Source organism: Pristiophorus japonicus, chromosome 7 (assembly GCF_044704955.1).
Source record: "Pristiophorus japonicus isolate sPriJap1 chromosome 7, sPriJap1.hap1, whole genome shotgun sequence".
NCBI classification, from domain to species: domain Eukaryota; kingdom Metazoa; phylum Chordata; class Chondrichthyes; family Pristiophoridae; genus Pristiophorus; species Pristiophorus japonicus.
The window spans coordinates 90,407,134-90,427,708 of NC_091983.1; the positions used below are offsets into that span (position 1 = coordinate 90,407,134).

The 20,575-nt window shown below is 45.9% G+C and overlaps 1 protein-coding gene across 1 annotated transcript in view; it reads right to left on the minus strand.

Annotated features, from left to right (window-relative positions):
- LOC139267193 (dystrobrevin beta-like) overlaps positions 1-20,575 on the minus strand; it is an 843,282-nt gene that overhangs the window by 545,173 nt on the left and 277,534 nt on the right. The window contains exon 5 of the mRNA XM_070885122.1: positions 1,900-2,113. Within this exon, the coding sequence (XP_070741223.1) occupies positions 1,900-2,113 (214 nt within the window). The remainder of the gene's footprint in view (positions 1-1,899; positions 2,114-20,575) is intronic.

The following is a 20,575-nucleotide window of genomic DNA, read 5'->3' on the forward strand; positions in this document are numbered from 1 at the left end:
CCATTCAGCCATTCCCCCTCCCTCCATGTCCCCGGCGGAGCCCGCCCGCCCGGCATCTTGCTGGGGTAGGCCCCACCCAAAGTCTTCGGCCCGGCTTCCTCTCGTCGGCTGAGCCCGTTCAGCCTCCCCACCTCCCTCCTTGCCTCACCCCCTACCTCTCCTCTCTTCTCCCCCCTCCCTCCCTCCCTGCCTCTCCCCCCCTCTCCTCCCCCTCCTTCCTCTCTTCTCTCCTCCTCCCGCCTCTCTTCTCTCTTCTCCCCCCTCCCTCCCTGCCTCTCCTCCCCTCCCTCTCTCTCTTCTCCCCCCCTCTCTCTCTTCTCCCCCTCCCTCCCTCTCCTCTCTCCCCCCCTCCTCTCCTCCCGCCCCTCCTCTCCCTCCCCCCTCTCTCGCTGACAGACAGAGAGCGATACTGACAGACAGAGAGCGACACTGACAGAGACAGAGAGAGACACACTGGGGGGGCCCCATCTCAGCACGCTGTTGGAGGGCTCCCGGTGTTGCAGTCGGTGAGTAGAAACGTAATTTTTTAATTACTGTTATTTTTTTTTAATTTTTAAATTTTTTTTGATTGATTTATTGGTTGATTTATTGATTTATTTATCATTTATTATTGATGATGGCTCTTTATTTGTAAAAATGATGTGTTTCATGTTTGTAAACTTCTCTTCACCTCTCTTCCCCCCCCCACCCCCCCCCCCCCCACCCTCCGGCATCTCTCGTTGCTTACGCTTGATTTCTAAGTGTAGGCAAGGTTTTTCTGAGCGTACAAAAGTCTACACTTACTCCATTCTAAGTTAGTTTGGAGTAAGTTTTCGCTGCCTAAACTTGCAAAACAGGCCGGACACGCCCCCTTTTGAAAATAAAAATCTGTTCTAAAATTAAACTGTTCTAACTCACGAGCACTGGAGCAAACTAAATGCCGAGAATTGAAATTTCTAAGATGCTCTATTCTAAACTAGTTGCTCCAAAAAAATAGGAGCAACTCAGGCCGAAACTTGACCCCGTAGAAACTCTAGAGAAATTGGGACCAGATCGGATACGATGGGCCGAAATGGCTGTAAATTTCTATAATTCCATGATTCTATGTTCTCCTTACAGCAGAGAAGATTAAGGCGAGATTTGATAGAGGTGTTCAAAATCATGAAGGGTTTTGACAGAGTAAATAAGGAGAAACTGTTTCCAGTGGCAGAAGGGTCAATAACCAGAGGGCACAGATTTAAAGTAATTGGCAAAAGAACCAGAGGCAAAACATTTTTACACAGCGAGTTATGATGATCTAGATCGCACTTCCTAAAAGCAGATTCAACAGTAACTTTCAAAAGAGAATTGGATAACTACTTGAAGAAGGAAAATGTGCAGGGCTATGGGGAGAGAGCAGGGGAGTGGGACTCATTGGATAGCTGCACAAAATAGCCAGCACAGGCATAATGGGCCGAAAGGCCTCCTTCTGTGCTTTATGATTCTATGATGCATGAACAGGTTCTCCTTCCCTGCTCAGTCGTTCCAGTGACGTCAATTAAGGAGAACATTCCCATGAGTAGCTCCAAGGGTAGTTTCCAATACAAGCGGTGTGGGGTGAGATTTCAGGCCAGCCTGAGACCAACTCGAGCTGCAAACCCTGGGTTGTGTGCTACATGCTGGGAAATCTGAAGTCAAGCCCAGAAAATAGATTCCCTAACCCTAGACAGCTGGTATTTACAATGGAACTGCAGCAGGACATTCCACATAATTGACATCTACTTGATGATTTGGCAAACAAGAGCACCTTAGAATCCTCATATGAATGATTAAAGTGACCTTTTTGAAAAAAAAATACAGATCACAACAATGTAGTGTGTAGTGCCCTTACCCTATCTATCTGAGAGCTGCCTTTATGTGCATGGCTGGCTGAGTACTGACCTGTCGTATGCTGCTATGACAAAGTTGAGGAGCAGGCTGATGGACTGGTCCACGCTGATTTGATGGGTGGTTGGAAGGCGTTTATTCAGCTGGTAGTAGATAGATGAAATGATGGTCTCTAATCGAGATACATTAATTTCTGTGCTATGGTCCAACGTGTTGAGGCCATTGTCCCGAAAAGCTTCAATCATGTTCCATATATCAACAAGATGGACTGTAGATGAGAAGGAAGATGAACTGTCAAAGCAAAAAACATCGACCCACATTGCCTCACAATCCCTAGAATGATTTATTTACGAATACGTAACTGTTTTAGACTATTCAATATGAAATCATCCTCAACTGTACTGCAGTCTATCTTTGACATGCAATGGAATCAATGAGCTATTTAATGAAAAATAATTCCAACAGATATGTCCCATGACTTTTACAGGATCTTTAGACCATCCTACTCAGTAAGTGGATACACTGAAATGCAGGACGTGAAGATTCCACTCATGTCACGAGTGCTGTTGATTCAATGTCAGATAATTAGGAGGAAGGAAACAAAATCAATCGGGAAGGAATGGCCCTGGAGTCCTCAACATTGACTCCGGATCCCATGAAGTCTCACGGCATCAGGTCAAACATGGGCAAGGAAACCGCCTGCTTGGTAGCAAAGGCACAGAATGTGTACCCCCTGTACCACCATCATCAGTGGGTCTGTCCTGCCGGTGGGAAAGGACATACCCTTGGGATGGTGGTGGAGGAGTCTGGGACGTTGGCAGATAGGTATGATTCTGTGAGTATGACTATGTCAGGCTGCTGCTTGACTAGTCTGTGGGACAGCTCTCCCAATTTTGGCACAAGTCTCCAGATGTTCGTGATGAGGACTATGCAAAGTCGATTGAGCTGGGTCTGCCGTTGTCGTGTCCAAATCCAATGCTTAAGTCGATGCCGGTGGTCCGTCCAGTTTTAATTTTTTAATATCTTTTTGTAGCGGTTTGTTACAACTGAGTGGCTTGCAAGGCCATTTCGGAGGGCAGTTAAGAGTCAACCTTATTACTGCCGATGTGGAGTTGCAGAGGCCAGACCAGGTAAGGACGGCAGATTTTCTTACCTGAAGGATGTTAGTGAACCAGATGGATTTTTACAACAATCCGATAGTCACCATTACTGATACTAGCTTTTATTATTCCAGATTTATTTAATTAACTGAATTCAAATTTGCAAACTGCTATGGTGGAATTTGAACTCATATCTCTAGATTATTCGTCCAGGCCTCTTGATTACTTGTCCAGTAACATAACCATTACAATATTGTACACGTCAGGAAGGTAGGAAGTATTCAACCAGTCATTTCTTTTCCATTTGAATTATAAAAAACCACAATAATGATAAAATAAGACTCAGCATTTTCTAAATTAATTAATTTACTCTCAACCCCTTACTTTTGATTTTACAGTTGCACAGTTGGTATCTTATTTCAAATATTTATATGTTGCAGCACTTTTACAAAGGTGTCAGACCCTCAAAATCAGTGCCATATTCACTCTAAACCCATGTTGGACATCAGGCGACTGGTTTAACCAGGGTCACATTTTTACTGAGACAAACATGGCCACTCTGCCCACAGAAAACATGGCATGAAGAATTCTAAGTATTTTGTTATTAAATTGCAGAATAATACATACAAGTTGATTATTTAGGCTCTGAATTTCCGTACGGTTTGTGCCAATCTCCAACCTAAGTTACAGCTAACACTTACCTCACTCTGAAGTGGCCTTGCAAGCCATTATAACTATCATTGTAACAACCATTATAACTAGGAATATGCAATAAATGCAGCCTTGCCAGAATTACCCACATCCCAAGGACAAATTTTCAAAAAAATCTGGAGGCTTCTCTATGCATCAAGATCTTTCTTAATTTATCTGATATTCTTTTTAACTCTTTTCAATTCTGACCTTTCACATTGGTTTGTGAATACTATACACAGCTGGAAATAAAATAAGATTTATTCAAGAGAATTTTAAATAGGTTTCAAAATAACAGGTCCTGTTATGAGGAACGAAGAGATTTTAAAATAAATGTGAACAAAGGCTTTGGATAAAAAGACGTTGATGCAACTGGATGGTCCTCCCAGGCTTAAACAAGGCTCAGGTTGTGGAGGAATGCTCCGTCAAGATGGTTGCCACCTTTTACCAAATCCAAAACCAGTATTAGAAATTCAGGAGACCTGAAAAGGTATATGGTTATGCGCATGAAACTGTATTGCAAATAACACGGTGTTTAAATGATTGTATGTTACTGCTCGAGAAAAGTAAGGGGTTAATGTATAAGTTGTGTCTTACTGGGACTGTGCAAGTTACATTTTCCCAGGAAAACTTGCATTAGAACGGAGATAGTGCTTTTAATTAGTTAGATTAGAGGATGCATAACATTTCACATAGGGGCCCATAGCATGATCTTGGCCTTCCCAGGCTGAGCTGTCTATTGTCTGTAAGTTTAGGAATTTAACTTAGTCTTTAATTTGCCCAATAAAGGCCCAACCCATGTTTTTCACATTATTGCTAATAACCATATTATAACGCTAACGTAGAATTTGGATTTTGTTTAATGGAACTGCTTGCGAAATTAGTATAAAGGGCCTAGAATAGAAGGAAATTATGGGAGTTAAGGTATCATCTCAGAATGGAATAGTCTGTTAGATTAAGGGGAGCAGCTCTCGCCTGGGGCCTTTGATTTAATGGCCCAAGGTTGTGACTCAGACATGCAGCGGCTGGACCAGGGAGGACAAGACAGGAAGAGATAAAGAGACTATGGGGGTGGAATTGTCCCATTTTCAGAGTGTTAATGTCTCCGGGGGGCATGACACTTTTCGCCCGAGTGGGGTGCGCTACCGGCTCTCCAGATATTGGTCGGGAATGTGTGGAGGCGCTGCCATGGGCAGCGTCCCAGGCAGCCGCGCAACCAGCGATGACTCCTCAGCGTTGCACAGTGACGCCTTACCGCCCTGCGGGGGAAATTGCCCCATGGGCCGCAAGGCTGGCGCGAGCGGGTGTCAACACTAGTTGGTCGACATCCGCTCGCAGGGTGCAAGTTAAAGGGGAGTGCGCCAGTGGCCCGCGCTGCCATCTTTGCAGTTTTGAGGAGTCTCGGATCGGCTCCAATACTTGCTCACGAGCGAGGTCCGGGCCGCCATCATGCACCCCGGCACTCCATTTTGGGTGCCTGGCTGCAGGCCCAGTACCACGCTGACCTGGTGGTCTAGTGGGGGCCATCAGAGGCCTTGCAGAGTGCATAGCGGCCCTCCCTTTTAAGCAAAGGGGAGGGGAGTTGAAGCGCGTCAGCGCTAAGTGGAGCCTCAGCATAGCTTTGCACTACTCGTCCCATTAGCACCGCTGCTCCCATCTCTAAAGGAAGTGGAGCGCGTGAGTTTGTGCTCCAGATTCTTTGAGGGACGGTAAGCCCAATTCAGCGGACGGGACGGGACTTCTGCGCCAGGCGCAGGAGGTCCTGGCCCCAGCAGGTTACTGCCCCCAATCGGGGCGCAGGGCAATTTCACCCCCATTATATCATGGAGCTACAGACACTACCAGTTGCCAAGAAAAATTGCAATAGTTTTGGGGAATAGGGCCAGATGAGACAAGAGGGTCCAGATAAATAAATTGGCCGTTAGTTTTCATCGGTAAGTTTAGACAAAGAACAGAACGTCCCATTGGGCACCTTGTTTTAAGGGGAACTTCTATCGGTTAAATGTCCTCAGGCCCACCCCTAAAAAAAGAAAAGGAAGAGCGAGAGAACCCTTGGTTTTGGGTGGCGGGGGAGTGTATATAGGGCTGGATTTTCGGGTTTTTGCGATTGTGCCCGCGGCAAAAAAATTTTTTTTAGCGCTGGATTAGCGTCAGCGCCAGAGCGCGCAACTTTCACCAAATGAAAGTTGCTGACGAACATTAGCACTAACTCCAGTGTTGCACAACAGGCTTTGTGCGCTGGAGCCAAAACTTCAGATTAAAAACATAGAAACAAGGTGCAGGAGTAGGCCATCTGGCCCTTCGAGCCTGCACCACCATTCAATAAGATCATGGCTGATCATCCCTTCAGTACCCCGTTCCTGCTTTTTCTCCATACCCCTTGATCCCTTTAGTCGCAAGGGCCATATCTAACTCTATCTTGAATATATCCAATGAACTGGCATCAACAACTCTGCGGTAGGGAATTCCATAGGTTAACAACTCTCTGAGTGAAGAAGTTCCTCCTCATCTCAGTCCTAAATGGCCTACCCCTTATCCTTAGACTGTGTTCCCTGGTTCTGGACTTCCCCAAAATCGGGAAAATTCTTTGTTAGATCTCTTAATTTCCAATGAAATACGAACTCCGATGGTAGTTTTAACTTTTTAATCTCGGCAGAGAGCAACAAACTGCTTGGCTTCAAGCCAGGTCTTTGTTCTTACTGAGACACATGGTCAAAATGGCTGTATTTATGCCTGGATCAATTTACAGAAAAGAACTCGCCTTCTTTGACCTTATTGGCTCAATTGAAAGTCTTTTTACGTTTTAATTGGCTCGCTACCCAAGGTCCGAAAATGTCAAGTTGATTGATGACTTCATGAAATGTGGCTGAAATGCATGTAGCATCTCTGACTTGTTGTCTGTGAATTTTCACAGCCTGTCTAAATGAGCCTGTTTGAATACTCTATCAATCCCCCCTTTGATTCTTTCACAAATTGAATCATGAAACTTCAGGTATCACTGGTTAAACATTCTACAAAATAATTTCATACATGTTAATAGAGTTTCCTTCTAAAATTTGTTGATGTGTTTCGCCACATGTCCGGACTAGTAGCTTCCACACAAATTTACACCAACCCGAGTTCCATCGTGGCCACAATGGAAGTCTGGTTTTAGTAGGTTAATTAACCTTATACCAATTTAATCCAAATCAATATCTTAATTCAACCAGTAAACAACTTTTCCTTAAGCATTACATACCTCTGTGCTACGTACAGACGGTCTGCTGGGACCTGCAAGGTGTCTCACCTGCGGGACAGCAGCTACAGCCGCCTGGTCGCAACAACATTTAATCAACATAAACAAACAATATAAAAGTAAAAGGTATTTACATGTAATTCCCTTGCTACCCTACTATTTCCCTTTGGTGCAGAGGGTTGGCTAGTAAGAAGTAGGCCTATGCCTAGAATACCTACACTCAATACTACAGTAAATTTATACATTTTCGCAAAAAGTAATTATCCTTGTTAGATTTCAGCTTCAGTTACGGGTGCTCGTTTAACCTGTGAAGCGTGGATCCAGGCTTTCTTTCGTTGGACTTTAACAGCTGCCTGGATGGTCAATAACACTTGATAAGGTCCCTCTCACTTGGCACCCAAAGGTTCTTTATGCAACTTTTACACATAGACCCAGACTCTCGGGATTATGTCGTGTCCTCCTTCGGGTGGATTACCCCAAGCTGCCGATATCTGTCAGGAAACAGAACTAATAGCATTGGTTAAGTTCTGACAGTATGATAACAAAGTGTCACTCATTAAGTGAACATCAGCTTTCCGTAAATCGATAGTTCCTGGCAGCGACATGGGTCTTCCTGTTATAATTTCGAATGGGCTTAGACCTGTAGTTCTGTTCGGGGTTGCCCTAATGCTACATAGCACTATTGGTAGTGCCTTGGGCCATGGTGTTCCTTCTTGGTGATATTTGGCAAGCCATTGTTTCAGAGTTCGATTCATTCGCTCCACTTGTCCTGATGATTGTGGATGATAAGGACAGTGTAAATCCCACGTAATATTCAGTAACCTACAGACTTCTTGGCAGACAGCACCTGTGAAGTCTGTTCCCTGATCTGAGTCAATGCTACTCGGGACTCCCCATCGGGGAATGTAATCCTTACACAAGACCTTTGCAGTGTGATTGGCTGTGGCTCTTTCAGTTGGGACAGCTTCTACCCATCTAGAGAATCTGTCGACCATGACAAGAATGTTAGTGTATCCTTGGCATGAAGGAAGAGATATATAATCAACCTGCAGATGCTGGAATGGTCCGACAGGGGCAGGGGGCCTCAGTTGGGGCATTACCGTGATGGGTCCAGAATTATTTTTCTGGCAGACCACACAGCGGTCTGTTACCAGCTGGGCATGTTTTTTAAATCCCCGACCCCACCAGCTTTTCTGGAACCGTGCCGTCATCTGTTGTGAGGCCAAGTGTCCCCACGAGTGGACCTGTTGGGCTAAAAAAGGCATAAGCACTTGTGGCGCGACTGGCTTGTCGGTAATTCTTTGTCTCCAGACACCATCTTTGCATAGCTTAATTCCTGCCTCCATCCATGTCCATTTTTCCTCTCGGGAGCACTCGCCTTGCATTGTTTGAAGGTCTCGTGTCAGAGTCCTGAGTGCTTTCAATCTGCACATCTGTGTTGGTTCTTCTGGAGGAACGCCCTGTGAGGCGGCATCTTTAGCTGCCTGGTCGGCTAGGGCATTTCCCTGTGCTTCTGTGGTATTTACCTTGGTATTGGCCTTACACTTCAGGATGGACACTTCCTGAGGTAATTTTATGACCTCCAGTAAGTCTCGGACTTCTTTTCCATTTCGGATAGGTGTACCAGCAGCAGTGAGGAATCCTCTTTTCCGCCATAACATACCAAAGTCGTGAGCGACTCCATTAGCTGTCTGTCCTTCTGCTATTCGACATGCTTCTGACAGGGCCCGTAACTCGGCCTGTTGTGCTGACGTTCCTGAGGGTAAACGTCCTTTTGCCACTACCTCATATAAGGTTGTAACTGCCCATCCTGCTTTTCTGGTACCATTGTCAACAAAGGAGGAACCATCTGTAAACAGGATGAGGTCTGGGTTGTGCAGAGGCTCCTCTGCTGCTAAGGCTGCTTCTTCTGTTTCTTTTAAAATCTCCAGGCAGTCATGCTCTTCACATTCTCCCCGCTCTTGCTCCCTCGATTCTGACATCGGGAGCATAGTTGCGGGATTAACCAGGCTGGCCCGGACGATATAGAGATTAGGAGCTTCCAAAACTGCTGTCCAGCGGGTCCATCTTGCTGCTGTCACCTGAGACATTCTATTCATAGACAGCAAAGCATGTACGGTGTAGGGACACTTGACAATCAGCTTTTGGTCGAGGCCTAGACCCGCAGTGATCATTACCGCTCGACATGTAGCTTCCATGGCCCTTAGACAACTTCCCCATCCGAGGGCTACCGCATCCAGTTTTGCCGAATAATAGCCAATAGGTCTTTGCCGATCCCCATGTTCTTGTGTCAGTATAGCTGTCATGTATCCTTCTTTCTCATGGACAAACAGGGTAAATGGCTTACCACTGTCGGGGATTCCCAGAGCCGGTGCCGAACACAAAGCCTTTTTCAAACTCAGGAAGGCCTCTTGCTGTTCCTTAGTGAGGGTGATGGCTTCTTTAGAGGCACGTTTCCCCTTTAAAATATCATTCAATGGCTGAGCAAGCTGTGTGAAGGAGTCAATCCAATTTCTGTTAAAGTTACACTATCCCAATAAAGACCTTAGTTCCTGAATAGTGGTGGGTTTTTTAGCAGCCCGAATGGCTGCAGTTCTATCCTGGGTAAGTTCTCTCTTTCCTTGTGAAATCTTTTGTCCCAGGGATACAACCTCTTCTTGGGATATTTGTGCTTTGTCGATGCTGGCTTTATGTCCTTTCAGCCGAAGGTGATCCAGCAAAGCTCGTAAATCTTGTTCATGCTGTTCTTCCGTGTTTGAAGCTAGCAGGATATCGTCTACATATTGGATGACTGTGGATGATAGGGGAGGTAATTCTCGCAAATGGCTTTGTAAAGCCATGTGGAATACCGTAGGGCTGTTGTGGAAACCCTGCGGTAACCGGGTCCAAGTATACTGTTGTCCTTGGACCGTGAAAGCAAACCACTGTCGAACCTCCGGTGCCAGAGGCACTGACCAAAATCCGTTGGCCATATCTATAACCAAGAAATATTTATGTTCCGGTTTGAGGGCATTAAAAATGGTGGAGAGATCTGCGACCAAAGGAGCTTTTTGATCAATACACTGGTTAGCTTTCCTATAATCGACAGTCAAACGGCAAGTCTCATTAGATTTCTGTACCGGCCACACGGGGCTATTGGAGGAGCTATGCGTTTTAATAAGCACCCCTTGTTTCTCCAATTGCTGAATAACCGGTAAGATTCCCGTGATGGCAGTTGGACTGATGGGATACTGTTTAGTGCATGGAGGCTTGGTCACTGTAAATGACGCAGGCTCCATCTGGAGTAGGCCACAATCGTTCTTATCCTTAGCCCATATCGGGTGTTCCTTCAATTCTTCTTTCTTCAAAGTTCTAATTGACCATGTCACCCGACCATCCTCGAAATGCAACGATGAATCTATTTGGATTAGAACGTCCATTCCCAAAAGGAGTTGATCTACTGGGCCTATCCAGACCGGCGTGATTAGTTCATGTGGACCCAGCCCTATAAGTACCAGTGTTGTCCTTTTAATTTCCATTTTATGGCCCCCAACTCCATAGGCTGTACGTGCCCTACCATCCAACGGCAAAAAGTCTCCATATTGTAGGGGTAAGCATGTTAATTCCGCCCCTGTGTCTAAAAGACAGTCCACATCCTTATCGCCCACCCTCACAGTTATATATAGCCCATCTCCCCTTTGTTGTATTAGTGCGAGGAGGGGGGCCAGGGTGGGCTCTAATCGTTTTTTGCTATCTCAAGTAACTCCTTCTGTTGTTGTATTGTCAGTCGCTTAAATGCTTCTATGAGGTCGTTATCTTGTGACAAGCCTGGCTTGTTGGCTGAATTGTATCCCTGGCTGTGTCCTCTTCCCCAGCCATGACCTTTCTGTTTTGCCCTGCACGTCTTGGCCCAGTGACCTTCTTTCCTACAATAATGACATTTTCCGGGTAATTTTCCTAATGACTGTTTATCGGAATCCTGGGATTTCCATCCCATAGCCTGTGCAGCTCGGACTTTAGCTCCCATATCCCGATCTAATTGGTTACATCGATCCACCAATACTGCAAAGGTAGTTCCTCTACCGTCCCAGTCCGGTAACACTACCTTAAGCATTTTGGACAGTTCTGGCTTTAGACCTGCCACGAAAGCTGCTTTCAGGGGTCCAAACGCTTGTTCATCCATTTCCTCATCCACATTATTCATACCCGAATGTTCTAGCCACGTGCATTTAAACCGCTCGTCATACTTCAGGACCTCCTCTGTTCCTTTCTGTTGGCAGGCTGCAATTTTTCCCCAGTCTGTCTTAGCTGGACTGAAGGCTTGCAGCCAGTGCTTAATCGCCTCCCATCCTGCGTCTAATTCTTGCTCATTCTGCCCCAAAGCTTCATCTACCTTGTCGTGCAATTTTCTTCCCTGTGTTTTTGGCAGCATTATGGTCAAAATTTGCACTCCGTCCCAGGGATGAAGTTGATATATATTTCTTCAGCGGTCCAATTGGTCCCACGTTTTTACTCCCCCTTTCTTTGGATTGGGCAATTCCTTGGAGCATTTATCAATTTTCTCTGGGTCTGCCGGATCATGAAATAAGTATTCTTCGTACACACTTCTCTTTGTTTTTTTGGTTCCGCCCTCATCCGCAGTCTCTTCTGATTTGACTACAACTCGTCTTTTTTTAAACGGGGCAAAGCGCATCCCTAATTCTTCATCATCCTCCGACACTGTATTGTCGGGGGTTTCAGAATGCGTATCTATTCCTCGGTCGTGTCTTTGGGTTTGCACTTTTAATTTATCCAAACATGGGTACCCTGGGAATTGATCAATACATTTTCCTTTTCCTATTACTGTCTCTTGACCTAATGATTTTTTTCATTCTTTAATTTCACCTTTAAGATCTTTAACTTCCGCTTCCAGCTTTTCAAGTTCAAGCTTTTTCTGTCGCAGCTGTGCACAAACAGCTTGCAATTGATCCTTTGTACTGGTCAGTTCTCGATCATGTTGGGAACGCATTATAATTTCATTCCGGTTTCGAATCTGGCCCATAACCACTAGGGACCATCTAGTTCGCTCTTTATTTTTCATACGGGTCGTTTTTCCCCAGACCCTTTTAATCTCGTCCAAGGACCATTGTCCTTTGGAGGTTCCGTACTTTTGTTCGATCTTAATACAGGTTTTAGATAAGTTGAATTGTTGCTCTATGTATTCTTTCAACTGTTCGAGAATTAAATCTAGCGAAACTTGAGGTGGTGCCTGCCCACCTTTAACAGTTGGAGGCAATTCTTTGCCCTTTTCTCCTGCTGCCATTTCTTTACTGAGTTCTTTACTGGGGTCTCGAGTCGTAGGCTTGCTAGCCGATCAATAGGTCAGTGATTAATTAACTAACACACCGCCGAAGTTTAGATGTCTATGGGACCTCGAGCCGACTACCAACCGGAGGATTCGCAAACCGGAGGCTTTCGGAATCGCGTAGAAGGAGAGGCGAATTTAGACTTTTGACCGAGGACTTTTTTTAAAAAGAGGAGTCCTTACCTCAGTATGTAGGTCCGATGTCCAAAATTCAGTTTCTTTCCTCAGCGATCCTGTTCGCAGCGCCAAAATTGTTAGATCTCTTATTTTCCAATGAAATACGAACTCCGATGGTAGTTTTAACTTTTTAATCTCGGCAGAGAGCAACAAACTGCTTGGCTTCAAGCCAGGTCTTTGTTCTTACTGAGACACATGGTCAAAATGGCTGTATTTATGCCTGGATCAATTTACAGAAAAGAACTCGCCTTCTTTGACCTTATTGGCTCAATTGAAAGTCTTTTTACGTTTTAATTGGCTCACTACCCAAGGTCCGAAAATGTCAAGTTGATTGATGACTTAATGCAATGTGGCTGAAATGCATGTAGCATCTCTGACTTGTTGTCTGTGAATTTTCACAGCCTGTCTAAATGAACCTGTTTGAATACTCTATCATTCTTCCTGCATCTAACCTGTCCAGTCCCGTCAGAATTTTATATGTTTCTATGAGATCCCCTCTCATCCTTCTAAACTCCAGTGAATACAGGCCCAGTCGATCCAGTCTCTCCGCATATGTTAGTCCTGCCATCCCGGGAATCAGTCTGGTGAACCTCCGCTGCACTCCCTCAATAGCAAGAACGTCGTTCCACAGCATTGTGCCTCAGAGTGCTGCGGGTATGAGCGATGTTCCCTGTAAACTCGTGGGGAGTAAGGCTTCCTCCCGATACGTCTGCGACCTCTTCGATTACGTTCAAAATGTTCATCAATAAAGCCTTCTTGCAGTTCGATGCCGTATAAATATAGCAACCAGGAATAATGGCTGACATAGTATTGCCCCCATCTTTTAAAATGTCCTTTACAACGAACTATAAACTCACATAAAATTTCACTGTGTAAAATGCAGCCTTCTTCTCCCAATCCTTTTTGATAGTGAATTTGTCAAGACAGCAATGGCCACTGTATAATTGGTTTATGTCCCAAGACAATTACAGATGATTTAGTGAACCTTCTAGAAAGTGCACATGTATGGATGATGAGTGAGAACAGGCTGCACCTAGCCGTGCCTTTCCCTACCCCTCCCCAAACAGCCTGCTCAATGGAGGCTAGGCGAGGGAAGGGAGGAAAGCTGAGGAAGGTGCAAAAAGGCAATGAAAAGATGGTCAGTGGACAACTGAGATTTCTTGCTCTTTAAAACTTAAATAAAACGGGCACAATTTATTAGCTGCACGAGACAGCGATTGGATAGTAGCCATAAGCATTGCCAAACAAACATTACTGTAATGTCAGATTGGTGCAGTTATGCATCAGTGGAGTGATGTTTCAAATAAGTCTGACACCTCTGATCTAAATAGGGCTATAAATTCAAGTGACAAGCAGAGCACTCACTTTCACTAGATGAAGAAAATGGAACATTAAAAATGGCTCTGCAGATCATAAAGGTCTCAGGATTAACCTACTTGCCTGCGCGAAGTTTGCTTTCTCTGCTAAGACAGTGGTGAGCCATTATAATTGGCTTTGAAGAGAAGAAAATAGCCCAGTAATGCCAATTAACTGAGAAACATCTGGTGACAGAGTGATCCATAAAGACAAGGAAAAGTTTGCTCAGAACAGAAAATGCATTTGTAACAACATATCATTAGTCACTAAAGTAAGATCAAAAGTGGCATTATCTATTCCTTCCAAATGCCAAAGGTATACTCAGGTTTTGAGTTACAGAAAAAAAAAATCAGCACTGTAGTAAGCTTCTACATTTTTATTAACTTGAACAATTTGATATCCTTACAAAACAGCATTAAGAGAGACAGGTTGGATTAGATTTAAAACTTATGCTCCGTTTTCAAGATGGCGCCATTACCGCCGGGTGCGCTCTGCGTGCGACTGGCTTTTGCTGGCGGGCTCCCGGGAGGACGCTAAATCGGGCGATATGCTCAAAAGTTCTGCCTGGGGCGCTAGTGCAGCATTGCACACTGATTGACGTCATCCAAACGCTAAGTTTTAGCACCACGCAAAACCACTGCCAAAAGTTCCGCCCAGGTGCAAAATGTTGTGTGCCCATTTTGTGATCAAAAAATCATTTTTGCGCCCCACCCAGGCACTAAACGGAACGCAAATGAGCTGAAAATCGAGTCCTATATGTTGTGATACGCAAGATATCGCAATAGTGTGGGACAGGCTCAATGGACAAGATGGTCTTTACCTGTCCGTCATTGTTCCTATGTTCGTATTTATCTAATTGCTGTCTCTGGGGCCTTGCTGTGTGCAAATTGCCGACTGCATTTCCCAGCATTACAACATTGGCTGTAAAGCGCTTTGGAACGTCCTGAGGTCATGAAAGGCATGATATAAATACAAGTTAATTCTTTCTTCGTTCCTCAAAGTTTTGCAATTTCTTACTGAAGTTACTGGTAGTAAAAAAAGAAAATAAAGAAAAATATAATGAAAACAGATGGGGCATTCATCAAAAGTGTAGCAAGATTGAAGGAACCAGTTAAACGTGTTACCTGCCTTCAACAGCAAAGCACAGTCGTTATTCTAATAATTGTCCACCAACCTATAGCCTCACAATCAATACAGAAAGTTATCCCCACAGTGCCATCCTTGTTCCAAGGAATCAATTGGAACATTCATTGAAAGATTGATTCATTTATCAATTCTGACTGGGCTGAAGATCATGCTGATATATTCCAGTTTCGGCAGCCAACTTGTAAAATCATCACTCAGGGAAACACACATGCCGACAGTTGTATCTGTGCCCTTGGCAGCAGATTTATGAATTCCTCCAGTAAATATAATGGAGATTGCTGATCATATCGTTTTTCAACCATGTTGCACAACTTCAAACTGTACTCCGGTCAACAGCAAGAAAATATTTCATATTTATGCTTTCACTAAATCCCGAAATGTTCACAAATCTAAATTGCGGAAATACAATAAAACTACCCTCATCATCATAGACAGTCCCTCGAAGGGAGGATGACTTGCTTCCACACCAAAAAGGGATGAGTTTACAGGTGTTTCAATGAAGGACCTAATATTCCAGGTCCCGAACTACATCTTGAAGGGTGGAAGATGCCTGTGCTTGGATTTTTTTAACGTGTGGTGGCCGTTGCACACCAGCCACCACACAGGTTTGACAGAGCTAGGTCTTGGTCCTGTGGTAAGGATTACCCAAGACGAACTGGAGACCAGCTCTGTTGCACGGACCGAGCACGCACACATATCGCAGTGTGGGTTGGCTCCTGCTGCCCCTGGGCCCTCGCCTCTTCTGGCCCCAGACTCATGCCTCTCACTTCCTTGTACAAACTCTACAAACAATAAAACTACACACACGCATGCACATGGGCACAAAGGTTGATGTGCATGCAGTGAAATTTCGAAGAAATAAGCCAACTTGTGTGTCCAGACCCCAAGCACCAGAAATTTGAATCACTTGCACAATGTTAAGTTTTAAATAGCCTATTAAATAACTTGTTGTGCCTGAAGCAAATCGTACATTTTCTCTCTCATTTCTCCGCCAGGACAGCTCATTGGAAATCAGTAAAGTAAGAAAGATTTAGAATATCTAAAGTGTAAATCCAAAGTACATGCAACAATATGGCACTCAAACTGTCATGTATTCAACCAGCATTGTAACCCATGTATAAACTGACCTAAGTTGTACACCGTGAGAACACTGACCACTAGGTGGGAGACACTCCTAACCTGGACCTTCAGGTATAAAAGGGGAAGTTCCACCCACCTTCATCACTTGAGTGCTAAGGAATAAAGGACAGGTCACAGACTGACCTTCTCTCAAGCTTGGGCCTCGTGTGCATTTATACTGTGTAGTAAGGACGTATCAATGGCGACAAGAAACTGGGATTTAAACCACGTGAGCATGGCCACTAGCAGAACAAACGAGAGGTACTGTGTTAAGGAATGGTTGGGACAGAGATTCAACATTGTTAAAGCAGCACACAGTTCTCCAGGCAGACAAGGGCAGTCAGGCATGCCCCAACATGTAGTCGAACCCAGAGGGGGAGTTCGACAGAGACAATGGCAAGCTGAACAGCGATTCAGGCCATTGCAAGGGACAATGCGGCCAGTAATGGGGCCATCAACACCTGTTAATGGTGCACTCAAGGACAATAACAGGGGCAGTCAGGGACGATCGACTGGCAAGGGACCTTTTGTTTCAAACCGCAACTCATGCTGGAGGCGTGGAGGCATACATTCAGCCGGAGTTTGCAGAGATGAGCAAAATACCTGCAGAAATTGCAGAAATGGACACTGGGGGAAATTGCTGGAAGCTGAAGTTCAGCAAGTTCATGTGGGGCACGTATACAGTTCATACACCAGGATGCCACCGATAATGATGAAAGTGCTCCTCAATGGCATCCCAGTATCAATGGAGTTAGACACGGGTGCCAACCAGTCCCTGATGGGTATCAAACAGTTCGAAAAGTTGTGGGCATCCAAGGCCAGGAGGCCAAAATTATCACCGATTGACGCATAGCTATGGACTTACACAAAGCAGATCATTCCGGTGCTAGGCAGCGTCTCGGTAGTCGTGACCCACAAAGATTCGGCAAACAGGTTGCCACTCTGGATTGTCCCGGGGTTGGTCCCGCACTACTGGGGAGGAGTTGGCTTGCTGTCATGAACTGGAAATGGGGCGATGTCAATGCAATTTCCTCTGTGGAGCGAGTATCATGCTCACAGGTCCTGGACAAATTTGACTCATTTCAACCCGGCATTGGCACTTTCATGGGGGCCAAGGTAGTGATTCACATAAACCCGGACGCCAGACCAGTACACCACAAGGCCAGAGCGGTGCCGTACGTGATGCGGGAAAAGATAGAAGGCGAATTGGACCACCTGTTGAGGGAAGGCATCATCTCGCCAGTCGAATTCAGTGACTGGGCGAGCCCGATTGTGCCGGTACTCAAGGCGGATGGGTCGGTCAGGATATGTGGCGATTACAAGGCCACCATCAATCGGGTGTCACTCCAAGACCAGTACCCGCTACCGAGAGCGGAGGACCTCTTTGCAACGCTATCCGGTGGCAAACTTTTTTCAAAATTGGATCTGACCTCAGCTTACATGACCCAGGAGCTGGCGAGTGAGTTGAAGAAGCTGACCACCATCACGACACACAAGGGGTTGTTTGAGTACAACAGATGTCCGTTTGGGATTCGCTCGGCCGCCGCGATCTTCCAGCGAAATATGGAACGCCTCCTCAAGTCGATTCCAGGGACGGTGGTTTTTCAGGACGACATCCTTATTACGGGTTACGATACTGAAGAACACCTCCACAACCTGGAGGAGGTGCTACGCAGACTGGACTGGGTAGGTCTGCGACTGAAAAAGGCGAAGTGCGTCTTCCTAGCTCCAGAGGTAGAATTCCTGGGGATGAGGGTAGCAGCAGACGGGATCAGCCCTACTGCATCCAAGACGGAAGCGATCCAGAGAGCACCCAGACCCCGTAACACGACGGAGCTGCGTTCGTTCCTGGGGCTCCTGAAATATTTTGTTAACTTTCTTCCCAAATTGAGCACGCTGCTAGAGCCGCTACCCGTGCTCCTACGCAAAGATCACGAATGGGTCTGGGGGGACAGCCAGGAAAGAGCTTTTAATAGAGCACGCAATTTGTTGTTCCAACAATCTGTTAACGCTATATGACCCATGTAAGAAACTTGTGTTAACGTGCGATGCATCATCCTATGGTGTCGGGTGTGTGTTGCAGCATGTCAATGCCAAGGGTCAGTTACAGCCGGTAGCTTATGCCTCCAGGAGTCTGTCCCAGGCAGAAAGGGGCTACGGGATGGTAGAAAAGGAGGCGCTCGCATGTGTATATGCGGTAAAGAAAATGCACCAGTACCTGTTTGGCAGGAAATTTGAGCTGGAGACAGATCACAAACCCCTAACGTCCCTTTTGGCCGACAACAAGGCCATTAATGCAAACGCATCGGCCCGCATACAGAGGTGGGCACTCACGTTAGCTGCCTATGACTACACAATTCGGCACAGACCGGGCACCGAAAACTGCGCCGATGCACTCAGTAGGCTCCCATTAGCCACCACTGAGGGGGCTACCGAGCATGCTGCTGAGATGGTCATGGCTGTTGAAGCTTTCGGAAGCGAAGGCTCACCCGTGACAGCCCGTCAGATTAAAGTCTGGACAAATAGAGACCCACTTTTGTCTCTAGTCAAGAAATGTGTCCTGAATGGGGACTGGGCAGCCACGTACAGGGCATGCCCTGAGAAATTTAAACCATTTCACAGGCGCAAGGATGAACTCTCGATTCAGGCCGATTGCCGACTGTGGGGAAACCGCGTAGTCATGCCCCAGATGGGCAGAGAGGTGTTCATCAGAGAACTCCACAATGGGCACCCGGGCATTGTCACGATGAAGGCAATTGCCAGGTCACAGATTTGGTGGCCAGGGATAGACGCAGATCTGGAACTTTGTGTTCGCAGGTGCAACACATGAGCCCAGCTGGGCCATGCGCCCAGGGAAGCCCCCCTTAGCCCCTGGCCATGGCCCGCCAAGCCTTAGTCACACATCCATGTGGACTACGCAGGTCCTTTCATGGGGAAAATGTTTTTGGTTGTAGTAGATGCCTACTCCAAATGGATCGAGTGTGACATTTTAAATTCAAGCACATCCTCTGCCACGGTAGAAAGTCTACGGGCAATGTTCGCCGCCCACGGTCTACCGGACATCTTGGTCAGCGACAATGGCCCGTGCTTCACAAGCACTGAATTCCAGGACTTCATGGCAGGCAATGGAATTAACCATGTTAGAACGGCACCGTTCAAGCCGGCCTCAAACGGCCAGGCAGAACGAGCAGTGCAGATAATCAAACAGGGGATGCTCAGATTCCAAGGGGGTTCCCTACAAACCCGCTTATCACGCCTCCTGTTGGCCTATAGATCCCGACCACACTCGCTCACAGGGGTTCCACCCGCAGAGCTACTAATGAAAAGGACGCTCAAAACCCGATTATCCCTTATACACCCCACCATGAAAGAAATTGTCGAGAGCAGGTGCCAGTCACAATATCACTACCATGACAGGAATGCGAGGGCGCGATGTATTGATGTAAATGATCCTGTTTTTGTCCTCAACTACGCTGCAGGGCCCAAATGGCTCGCAGGCACTGTGGTTGCCAAAGAGGGAAATAGGATTCTGGTAGTTAAACTTACCAATGGACAAATCTGCCGCAAACATGTGGATCAAACAAAAAGGAGGTTCAGCAACCCCATAGAAGAAGCAGAGGAAGAACACGATATAGAGTTCACTCCACCACAGGTGACCGAACACCGGAACCAAAGGGAGGAAAGCCTAGTCACTGTGGGCAGTCCGGACAGGCCTGAGGCACCGCAAACAGCAGACACTCAGGCCAGCGCCCAACAACCGGAGCCCCAACTCAGGCGCTCTACAAGGGAGCGTAAACCACCAGAGAGACTCAATCTGTGATCCCAATAAGACTTTGGGGGGGGAGGTGATGTCATGTATTCAACCAGCATTGTAACCCATGTATAAACTGACCTAAGTTGTACACCGTGAGAACACTGACCACTAGGTGGGAGACACTCCTAACCTGGACCTTCAGGTATAAAAGGGGAAGCTCCACCCACCTTCATCACTTGAGTGCTCAGGAATAAAGGACAGGTCACAGACTGACCTTCTCTCAAGCATGGGCCTCGTGTGCATTTATACTGTGTAGTAAGAACGTATCACAAACTGTAACGGTATTTGAAATATCTGGAGTGTAAAGTACAATGAACTGCATGCTACTCATCTTAATTTGCTCGAGCTCCCAATACCTTTACCTAAACGTATTTGCACTTATTTAAAGTCGGGCCTTTGAGGTTGATACGTTTCTCATCTCTTCTGACAGGATCTATTATTCAATGTCACGGAATAATTAGGAGCGAGAGAACAAAAATGGCATGAATTTTTCTGGGTTATCACAACTGGCAAAACCTCAGTCATCAGTAGAAAAAAAGGACATTTCTTTATGATCATAGCTTAATTTACTTTAATTTTTCCTTCCAGGTTAGTATACTATAATCCTTCATTTGCTGTGGATTGCTTTTATTTTGTCTGCAACCTTCTTAAACCTTTCTCCACATAAAATCCTGCTCTCAGCAAACAGTTGGGTCCCTTGCTTTAAAATAATTGGTGCTGTTATAGATAGTGGGGGGTAAAACCCTACATCATGGGGTGGAATTCCTTGT